Source organism: Mastigoproctus giganteus, chromosome 12 (assembly GCF_048544385.1).
Source record: "Mastigoproctus giganteus isolate SK-2022 chromosome 12, ASM4854438v1, whole genome shotgun sequence".
NCBI lineage: Eukaryota > Metazoa > Arthropoda > Arachnida > Uropygi > Thelyphonidae > Mastigoproctus > Mastigoproctus giganteus.
This window is the reverse complement of record NC_143586.1, coordinates 95188531-95200708: the sequence shown is the minus strand read 5'-3', so window position 1 is coordinate 95200708 and position 12178 is coordinate 95188531. Positions and strand designations below refer to the sequence as shown.

Below are 12178 nucleotides of genomic sequence, written 5' to 3'. Positions count from 1 at the left end.
GCTGCATGTGACTACATGGTGCACAAATTCCTATTGAAAAATTATGTTCTTATAAATGATTAGATACCACAGATTTCTCAGTTGGCAGTAGATCATTTTCAAATTTGAAAGTTGTTGTGGTCAAGTTTCCAGTACTTCTTGGTCTCGTTAAAATTAAAGAAATAGATGAAGCAATAGATGTTTTGCAGTATCAGATCTGTCACTTCCAGTATGAGAATCTACCAGATGCTATTATGAAAGAAAGAATTGTATAGTGGTCTTTAGTTGAGGAACTGACAGGCTCAGAAGGTCAAGTTTCTAGTACTTTATGGTACTTCTAGCATTTTAATAATTCCTCATAGCGATGCTGAGTGTGAGAAAATATTCAGCCAGTTTAGAAAAACAAAACCTGAGTTCAAATATTCTTTTTCTGGTAAAGCTTTCAGAAGTCTAGACAGCAAAGCTGTTATTATAAACAAAACTTTGAGTCAACATTTTTGAAGTGAGCAAAAGTCTGCAACAGTATCTTTCTGGAAGCAGTCAAAATCAATTGATGTTAGGTAAGTTGATGTGTAAAAGTATAGTGTACTGGTAAATAGTTCTGTACCTGCATTTTAATATAAAATATGTATTGATAACAAATTTAATAACAAAATATGTATTTTTGTTAGTGAAATTTAATTTCTAGGTCAATATGGAGGTAGAAGAAAAACTCCTGCTTTTTTTTTTCTCTCCCCTGGAAAATCACCTGTTTTGCTCCTACTTACAAATGCCTGATTTCTAGCAATTTGAAAGTTGACAGTTATGTATATTCTCCATGACTACTGCTTATCTTTTTGTGTTTTGGAGACTCCATCTTGTTCATTAGTACACTACGTTTTGACTTAGTGTACTAATGTCTTGAGGTGTATAAGGCCTTGAATGGGTTGAGCACGCTGAATTCTGATGGGATCCTTCCACTTGTTCAGATTACGAACGAACCTAAGGGGGCATAAATTCAAATTAAGAAAAGACAGATGTAGATTAGATGTGCGGAAATTTGCCTTGAGCCAGCGGGTGGTTAATTGCTGGAACAAACTTCCATCTGTCGTTGTGGAAGTTGATAGGTTGAATAAATTTAAAGAGGAACTGGACAGGTATTTGGAGGGAATGGTGTGATTTTTTTTTTTTTTTTTGGCTGATGCTGCATAAGCTCATACACTTGCTTTCTTGCATCAAATGCCACTGCTACTTCTACTACTACTACTACTACTACTACATACAAATTAATGGGTGACATGGAAGCCTATGATAGATATAAGTTGGTCTGTAACCAAGTCACAAAGGAGGTTAGGCAGGCAAAGGCAGATTATGAGAAATCTTTGGCAAAGGATGCAAAGAAAAACAGAAAAGAGTTCTTTACCTATTTAAACTCAAGAAGGAAAGGGATGAATCAGATTGGACCACTGGATGTTGATGGTTCATCAGTTGAGGATCCTGCTGAGGTGGCTAACAATCTAAACAAGTATTTTGCATCTACATTCACACATGAGGAGTTATTCAGGAAGGGGAATGTCATAGGTGAAGTAAACATTGGCAGTGAGCTAGATGATTTTCTAATAAGTGAGAGGAAAGTGGAGGAGAAATTCTTGAGGATAAACATAAAAATGGCACCCGGGGTGGATGGGATCTATCCAGTTATATTAAAGGAGGCAGCAAAGGAAGTAAGCAAACCCCTAGCCATAATTATCAGAGCTTCTTTGGACTCAGGGGAGGTACCCATGGACTGGAGATGTGTAAATGTGACCCCAATTCACAAAGGAGGATCAAAGGCTGACACAAGTAATTATAGACCTGTGAGTTTAACTTCTGTTCCCGGAAAATTAATGGAGGCACTGGTTAAAGAAGCACTGCAGGATCATCTGGACAAGAATTCAGTTATAGCTCAGACACAGCATGGTTTTGTTAAGGGCAGGTCTAGTCTGAACAATTTGATTGGATACTAGGATGTAGTCACAAAAGAACTGGATGCAGGGAATAACTTTGATATTATATATTTGGATCTTAGAAAGGCTTTTGATACTTTTGTGCATGAAAGACTGCTGCACAAATTGGAGCAGTGTGGCATTGGAGGCCAATTGCTGCTATGGATAAAGGGGTGGTTGAGGGGGAGAAGACAGAGAGTGGTAATCAATGGACACTGCTCATCGTGGACTAATGTTATTAGTGGAGTCCCTCAGGGTTCAGTATTGGGTCCTTTATTGTTTTCTGTATTTATTAATGATATTGATGATGGTATATCAAGCTTAATGTCCAAGTTTGCAGACGATACAAAGGTTGGCAAAGTTGTTAAGGACACTACTGATGCTATGCTGCTGCAACAGGATCTGGAAAGGTTGAGCAGATGGGCTGAGAGGTGGCAAATGAAGTTTAACATTGACAAATGTAAAGTACTGCTTATGGGAAACAGCAACCCCAGAGCAACCTATCAACTCTGTGGTACTACACTGACAGTGGTAGAGAATGAAAGGGACCTCTGGGTGGTTGTGCAGGCAGATATGAAGTTTTCTGAGCAGTGCAGACGTGCGGCAAGAGTAGCTCATGGTGTATTGTCAGTGATATATAGGAATTTTTCTAGCAGGGATAAGGAGGTGATTATTCCCTTGTATAAGGCAATGGTCGAGGCGCCTCCGTAGCCAGGTGGGAAGGAGCAGCAGTGCGTAGCAGACGCTTCTTGATTAGACCGGGGTTCGAGCCCGTCACCACCAAATACGGAGGATGTGGAAAGGTCAGGGAATGACCACCGCATATCCCAGAGCAATATGGCCTTAGTTGCTAATGCTCCTAAAAACCAAATAACCAACCAATAAGGCAATGGTCAGGCCACACCTAGAGTACTGTATACAGGCCTGGAGACCTCATTTCAAGAAGGATGTAGAGCTGCTTGAACGAGTACAGAGAAGGGCAACAAGATTAGTGAATGGAACAAAAGGTTGCTCTTACGAAGAAAGGCTTAAGTTTTGCGAATTACAGTGTCTGGAGACTAGGCAGCAGCGAGGTGATCTGATAGAGGTGTACAAAGCCTTGAATGGTTTGAGCATGCTCAGTGCTGATGGGATTCTTCCTCTTGCTCAGAATAATCACCTGAGAGGGCATAAATTCAAATTGAGGAAAGACAGATGTAGGATAGATGTGCAGAAATTTGCCTTTCGCCAGCGGGTGGTTGGTAGGTGGAACAGACTTCCATCCCTTGTCGTGGAAGTTGATAGCCTAAATAAGTTTAAGGCTCGGCTTGACAGGTATTTCGAATGAACAGAGGGGTGAAGTGGAAATGGTTATTTTTTATTTATTTATTTTACTTTAATTTTTTTGGCTGATGCTGCATAAGCTTGCTTTCTTGCATCAAATTCCTCTACTAATGCTAATGCTAATATTGATGATGGTATATCAAGCTTAATGTCCAAGTTTGCAGACGATACAAAGGTTGGCAGGGTTGTTAAGGACACTACTGATGCTATGCTGCTGCAACAGGATCTGGAAAGGTTGAGCAGATGGGCTGAGAGGTGGCAAATGAAGTTTAACATTGACAAATGTAAAGTACTACTTATGGGAAACAGTAACCCCAGATCAACGTATCAACTCTGTGGTACTACGCTGACAGTGGTAGAGAATGAAAAGGACCTAGGGGTAATTGTGCAGGCAGATATGAAGTTCTCTGAGCAGTGCAGACGAGCTGCAAGAGTAGCTCATGGTGTCTTGTCAATGATATACAGGAATTTTTCTAGCAGGAATAGGGATGTGATTATTCCCTTGTATAAGGCATTGGTCAGGCCACACCTTGAGTACTGTATACAGGTCTGGAGGCCTCATTTCAAGAAGGATGTAGAGCTTCTGGAACGAGTACAGAGAAGGGCAACAAGATTAGTGAATGGAACAAAAGGTTGCTCTTACGAAGAAAGGCTTATGTTTTGCAAATTACAGAGTCTGGAGACCAGGCATCGGCGAGGTGATCTGATAGAGGTGTATAAGGCTTTGAATGGCTTGAGCATGCTCAATGCCGATGGGATTCTTCCTCTTGCTCAGAATAATCGCTTGAGAGGGCATAAATTCAAATTGAGGAAGGACGGATGTCGGATAGATGTGCGGAAATTTGCCTTTAGCCAGCAGGCAGTTGGTTTGTGGAATAGACTTCCATCACTTGTTGTTGAAGTTGATAGCCTAAACAAATTTAAGGCTCAGCTTGACAGGTATTTTGAACGAACGGAGGGGTGAAATGGGAGTAGTGGTTGTGTTTTTTTTTTTTTTTTTTTTTTTTGGCTGATGCTGAATAAGCTTGCTTGCTTTCTTGCATCATATGCCTCTACTAATGCTAATACTACTACTACTACTTCAGATCATTGTACTTGTTACACCTATCACACAAAATCCCAGTTACATCCAAAGAACTACAACGAGAGTGACTCGTTTCTGCCAATAGACTGTAGTCACAATGAGCAACAGCCACCATTGGCTATCTCTGCTAGCCATCTGTACCTTTTTTAGAAGTTTTATTTCTAGCCATAATTAAGTCTAATTAAAATATGATACTTTCCAACTTTAGAGTAAAGTGGAGCCCCAGCTTTAGATAGTAATCTGTTCCAGAGACACCCTCGTATTCTGAAAATATCATATTTTCAGAATACTTTGGTTCACATTCATAATGTGAACCAAATAACGTTGTTTTTTGGTAATTCATTCCAAAACTTTGGAAGTTGAAATTTTCACTATATAACTAAGCTATTTATCTCTTTGAAAGGTGAATTTTATAATGGAAATTATATTAGTTTTATAAAGAATTCCGTTTTTTTCCAGTGTATACCAACTCATCTTTTACCTGAAAAAAAGTCGCCGTAAAATTGTGGTGCATCTTATACATGGGAATAAACATTAAAATGTGATACCAGTTTTAAAAAGAAAAAAGATTAAAAATGCTAATAATGCCACATTTTTACTTATTTCCTTCCCTCCAAAATGTTGTTTAAAATGATAATTGATAATTACTGATTTGAGACAATCATAAAGTAAAATAAGTAGGCGCTGGTTAACATGATCACTAGTTAGTATAATCAACTGCTTTTTATAGAATCAAATTTCAAAAAGCCAATTCAAATCATTAAAATGCACTCCAGTTTCATCATTATCATATGTTCAGTTATAAGAATCATAAAACAATAAAAACAATTTGCAGTTTCTGGTTTATTGGACTTTTCTGTTAGTGCAATCTATTATAAACAAGTAGTAAACTCAATCTTATTGCATTTACGATAATACTGATAGCTGGAATTCTTTGGGTTTTTATGTTATAATAGTGAAATGTATTTTCCCTCACCGAAATCTTCAGTCATATATATAAAACATAAAATTTCAGAATCTTCTCTTTTCATTCCTATTTTTTAAGCTTTGTAAACTTATTACTCTGTATCTCACTTGTGCGTATTGTGTTAGTTTCAATTTGTGCATGCCGTGTTCTTTGTTATTGATCGCTTATCTTTGTTACTGTTTTAAATTTTATCTCCCCCCCCCCAAAGTCAATGAACAGAAATATCAGCGGGTTAGTATGTATTTTACGTATTACAGTACATATTACTTAAGTTATGTACATAATTGTAAATTTATATTTATTTTGCTAACCTGTGGAAAATATTCTTCCGGTTTTCATGTATCATTTAATTTTGTTAATTGGTAACGTATTAAAGTGTAAATTTGTGCTTTATATTTTTACTTTTATAGCTTGAGGATAATATTAGAATATTATTAGAATTGCCATTTAATAGAATTAAAATTCAATTCGCAAACATGATTCCAATGACTGGCATTTACTACATATGATAAAGTGATTTGATCATATAGTGAACCACTCGTAAAGCGAGGGTCCACTGTATATGTAATTATAAGAAAATCATGTTGCTGAATATTTTCTTATAAAAAGTAACTTATTCCTTGTGTAGAGTTAGCTGAAAGTATGCTCCATGCGTAGATTTTTGTGTAATAGAAATTTAGGATATTAAAGATATTTTAATTATTTTATTAAAGAATGCTGGAATGGTGAGCTAGTAATATTCTATAAAATAACAAGCGTTATTTAGTATGCACTCTGAAACATATTTTCCTTTCAGGATATATTGTATTTAGAGCTGTAACTAAATATTGAAACCATTATTTTTCAGGTTCAGACACTAAATGAACAAGAATGGGAGAAGATGGAGCAAGCTCATGTTATTGCAAATGTTCAGCAAGCATTTGATGCCAGTGACACAGAATGCAGCCAGACAGATGACAATGAAAGCATCTTTGATGCCATGGACATGCTATCCCCTACAGCTCATACAGATGCTCAAACACTTGCTCTTATGCTGCAAGAGCAATTAGATGCAATCAACAATGAAATTAGGTAACTGAAATCATAGTTTTAACTTTCATCTTTAAATCTTGTTTCATTTATGACTGTATAAGAATTTTGAAAAACAATGCCGGTGACATTGCCACTGTTACTGTTTCTAAAACGTTTTCTCTTTTAAGTTCTTTTAGGTTACACTTCCTATGATACAACAGGAAACATAACCTAAAAACTTTTAGTACCCCAAACAAAACTTGATTGTCCTTCACTGAGTTAAGTGGAATTGTTAAGTTAATAATTCATATGTAACTCAATTAAGAATTCTTAATCATTGCTTTGAAACATTGGTTACAATCATTTAGAGAATAAAAGAAAAAGCTCTAACCATGGTTAACATCACAATAATTATATTTATTTGACATGGATTACATTTCAAAATCTGTGCTGGTTTCTTGGTCATATGCACTCTCTATTGCTTCAGTATGTTCAAAGCATTGTTTTTTTTTTATTATGCAACTCCTAGCAGTTTTAAGCCAAATAACACGTAGAACATCATATTTGTATGATGTTCTACGTTATACTATTTGCAAGTCAAATTCAGAAAATTGTAATGCATGCATTACAATTTTCTGAATTTGACTTGCAAATAGTATGATTTCTTATGTTAATATTTATGTTTTACATTATACATCTCTTATAATTTATTTGTGGAATTTTTATTGTATGGTACTATAGTATATATAATATCCAGGGCTGTAGTGGAGGTTATACGCCATATACCCTCTGGATTTTTTTATACGAATAGCGTATACCTTCTGGTTTTTGATATGTTTGAAAAAACAAATATAAAAATATTTACTGAAAAATTAAAAAAATAAATTTATTAGAATTTGAATCTGAGGCAATTCTTATAGTTTTATTATTTTTAATATATATTCTGCGCACGCGCACACACACACACACACACACACACACACTCGCATGTGCACGTGCATGTATACCTTCTGGAATTCGATTAATATGCACAGTATACGCTTTGCTTTTTGTAACATTCATAGAGTATGCCTTCTATTAATTTTATGACTACAGCACTGATAATATCCCATCACAGCTGTACACTGGGGGTTTTACACATTACAAATATGATGTTCTACGTGTTTTATGACAAACATAACATTGGCTATTATTATGAATAACTTATATAAAATAATATGGAGGTATTTATTAAATGAAAAGTATGGTGTTCAGAAACTATATACAATTACAGTAAAGAAGAGACAGACAAACTCTTGCATGTGCACAGGTTTAAATTAATTCAATGGTTGCATAGTCACATCTGAGAAGGCAAAGTCCCTACTTGCAGTTGAAGCATCTTTGTTTAGTACATCTTTGTACTTGCAGTTTAGAAAACACAAACTGGTTCACTTTTAAATGAAGTTTGAACTTTATTTAAAGTTAAAAAAAAAAAATCACAATCACATAATTTCTGCAAGGATAGCCCTCCTATATTTGCCCTCCTCCACAAAGCATTTCAGATCGCATCCAGGACTTGTGCTGCCTGAACCATTTGAGCCAGGAATCTATCTGCATTATAGAAATGATGCAGGTTTGACCTAAGGCATGGTGAAGAGGAATCATCCAGTCACATAAATTCCAGCTGTTTGGGGAACAATTTTTATGTCATCTTTACTGCAGTGCACAGCCTTTTCATGTAGATTTTGGGGTGTAGCATCATAAACTACAGGTTCTGCACCAACTTCATAGTTCTGACTTGAGGTGTCAGCTAATAAGCTGATTATCTAAATATCTTTTATATCTCTACCCATATTTCTGATAATCACAGACTTATTAAATTTAATGTGAAAAAAAACTTCTTTAATTTTTCTTTTAGTGAAGTCCCTTTTTCTCCTCATATAATTTCAAATTTATTTGTTGAATGAATTCTTGCATTATAATGCATATTCTGCTAATTCTGACTTTTTTTTGTGTTGCTTTTTTTATGTTATTTTTTTCAGTCCCATTGTCATTTACAATCTGTATCCACTAAATTTTTTGCACAATAACACTTATTTGTAAATATCATATCTTATTGATTAGTAGCAGTAGGATCTATAAGCATATTATCAATTTTAATTATTTATTTAATAAAAATTATTTTATTATAAATTCTTCTCATTTTTCCATAATTTTTTATTTTTATTTTATTTTTTTCTGTCATACTGTCCCTGTTCATCTTTTTACCTTTTTTATCTGTTTTATTAATTGGTTCAGAATCAACTAAAATTTATTATAAATTCTTTTCATTTTTCTCTTTACTTTAGTTAATACATGGCTTTTATATTAGCACATAATTGCTTTATTTCATTTTTTCTATCACACTGTATGTGTTTATCATTTCACTTGAATATTGTTTTATTTACTAAATGGCATAGCCATTATTAAGAACTATTTCTGTAATTTTTGATATTTTCTTATCTCTCACCATATTGTTCTCACCGAGCCTCTATATGTCAAGTATTTGATAATGACTTTTTTGAAATTGATGATGTGATTTGAAGCAATATTTATGTTTATACCCAAGTAAATTTTTTAGCCAATGTGCCTGTTTCATCAACTTGAAATTTTCATAATTATCAATAAAAAGCAAATTTTGATTACTTCTAATTCTACTTTAACCTTGATATTTTTATATCTGCAGTTCATATTTCCTCGAAATTAAGAAACTCTTGTTCGTTATGTTCCCATATCCAAAACATATCATCAGCAAATCTGTTCCAGAAAAGATCGAAAAATATACAAAATGTAATGGCACTGCGTGTGTTAACTAAAGTAAAGGGAAAATAAATGTAGAACTAAAATGAATTACAGTACACGACACTGTCATAGAATGCAAGCTGTTTAAATTTCAATACACAGCAATTCTCTATAAATTAGTATTAATACTAATACAAATTTACTTTACAGAATTTTTCTAAATTGCAAGGTTTTTTTTTTTGCTGCTGCAGCAAAAAAAAAAAACCCTTCCTTATGTGTTTCCTTTCTTAATTTTGATCCAACTAACCTTTGAATTTTCCTAAACTGTGCTTCATCTACCTGTAGAGGTAACTTCAGTAATTTGTGACTCGTGCTAAGCTAAAACAAATCTTCCTATAAGCCATTCTAAAACTACCCTTTATGCTTATAAATTAAATTTTAAATTTTGGGCACTAGTTCTAATACCATTTATAATCATGAAATTAAAATTTTACCTTCATTAATTTTACTATCCCTTAGTCAGGTGGACAGGAACAGCACTGCGTAGCACACACTTCTTGATTAGACCGGGGTTCAAGCCCACGACCACCAAATATGGAGGATGCGGAAAGGTCAGGGAATGACCATTACATATCCCCAGAGCAATATGGCCTTAGTTGCTAATGCTCCTAAAAAAAAACCAAATAACAAAATTACTATCCCCCTCTCAGTGTCATGTAGACCTCAGTCAGATCCCCCTCTAATGGACCTAGTTACCAAACTCTTTAGATCCAATTTAGTTTTTCCTTACATGGGCACCCTTTTTCTGATTTCGCTCAGTACATTGACTGTCTCTTGAACCTTATCAAGAAGCTTGGTGTCTTATTTCTGCTTGTATCATAATCTTCAAATTTCTTTTTTTGTCATTTTTAATTCAAAACCTCCAAGTCTGTAAATAATTTTCAGATTGTTATTTTCCAATGTACCTTGAATTTTGCAGTGTTAAAACTTTGTAATAATGGTTGCCACTTTTCTTACCATCTCTGGAGCCTATCCAATTCATCCAGATGGAGTACTGCTTGTGAATTTGGCCATTATCAACTCTCCCAAACTTGGCATCATAAAATGTCTTTCATCAAAGTAATTTAGAGAAATCATAAATGTCAGTAGTCCTTGCATGATACCCTAATAATCCTACTTACGTTCTATCCCAATTTGAAGAGTAAATATTAATAAGAACCATTTTACTTCTGTTTTTCAGTCCATCAAAGTTCACTGGATTGCAGCAGGAGAGAACAGGATCACAGGATGTATAAACTGTATTAGTAGTAGTAGTAGTAGTAGTGGCACATGATGCAAGAAAGCAAGTGTAGGAGCTTATGCAGCATCAGCCAAAAAAAAAAAAATCACACCATTCCCTCCAAATGCCTGTCCAGCTCCTCCTTAAATTTATTTAACCTATCAACTTCCACAACGACAGATGGAAGTTTGTTCCAGCAATTAACCACCTGCTGGCTAAAGGCAAATTTCCACACATCTATTCTACATCTGTCCTTTCTTAATTTGAACTTATGTCCCCGTAGGTTGGTAATCTGAACAAGTGGAAGGATCCCATCAGAATTCAGCATGCTCAACCCATTCAAGGCCTTATAGACCTCAATCAGATCACTGCGCAGGTGCCTAGTCTCCAGCCACTGCAATTTGCAGAACTTAAGCCTCTCTTGGTAAGAGAATCCCTTCATTCCCCTCACCAATCGTGTTGCTCTTCTCTGTACACGCTCAAGCAAATCTACATCCTTCCTAAAATGAGGCCTCCAGACCTGTACGCAGTACTCAAGGCGTGGCCTGACCATTGCCTTATACAGAGGGACAATCACCTCCTTTTCCCTGCTAGCAAAATTCCTATATATCATTGACAAAACCCCATGACCCGCCCTAGCAGCCTGTCTGCACTGCTCAGAAAACTTCATATCTGACTGCACAATTACTCCCAGGTCTTTTTCATTTTCTACCACCTTAAGTGTAGTACCACACAGTTGGTACGTGTCTCTGGGGTTACTTCTACCCATATGCAGTACTTTGCATTTGTCAAGGTTGAACTTCAGTTGCCACTTCTTAGCCCATCTGCCCAAATTTTCTAGATCCTGTTGCAGTAGCACACTGCCATTACTGTCATTAACAACCCTGCCAACCTTTGTGTCATCTGCAAACTTCGACATTAAGCCTGATATACCTTCATCAATATCATTGATAAATACACAAAACAACAGTGGACCCAACACCGAACCCTGTGGGACTCCACTAATAACATTAGTCCACGAAGAGCAGCACCCATTGATTACCACCCTCTGTCTTCTCCCACTTAACCGTCCTTTTATCCATTGTAGCAACTTACCCTTAATACCATTCTGCTCCAATTTGTACAGTAGTCTTCCATGCGCAACAGTGTCAAAAGCTTTCCTGAAATCCAAGTATATGATAACAAAATTATTTTTTGCATCCAGTTCCTTTGTGACCACATCATAATAACCAATCAAATTTGTCAGACAAGACTTTCCCTTAACAAACCCATGCTGTGTTTGAATGATTGCTGCAGTCTTGTCTAGATGATCCTGCAATGCATCTTTAACCAGCGACTCCATTATTTTACCCGGAACAGAAGTTAAACTAACTGGTCTGTAATTACTCGTGTCACCCTTCGATCCACCTTTGTGAATTGGGGACACATTTGCACATCTCCAGTCCGTGGGAACCTCCCCTGAGTCCAAGGATGCTCTCATAATTATGGCTAAGGGTTTGCTTAGTTGCTTTGCCGCCTCCTTTAAAATAACTGGATAGATCCCATCCACCCCAGGTGCCTTTCTTGTGTTTAACTTCAACAATTTCTCCTCCACTTTGCTCTCAGTTATTACAAAATCATTAAGCACACTGCTACAATTTGATAACCTTCTTCCATTTTCAAATTGTAATAATTCCTCACGTGTGAGTGTAGATGCAAAATACTCATTCAGTTTGTTTGCTATCTGAGCAGGATCATCAACAGTCGAACCATTGATGTCAAGTGGACCAATCATATTCATCCCCTTCCTTTTAGAGTTTATATAAGTAAAG

At 35.8% G+C, this 12178-nt stretch overlaps 1 protein-coding gene across 1 annotated transcript in view; it reads left to right on the top strand.

The window, feature by feature from the left end:
- LOC150077286 (liprin-alpha-1-like) overlaps positions 1 to 12178 on the top strand; it is a 1048988-nt gene that overhangs the window by 565306 nt on the left and 471504 nt on the right. The window contains exon 13 of the mRNA XM_090386159.1: positions 6165 to 6388. Within this exon, the coding sequence (XP_090242285.1) occupies positions 6165 to 6388 (224 nt within the window). The remainder of the gene's footprint in view (positions 1 to 6164; positions 6389 to 12178) is intronic.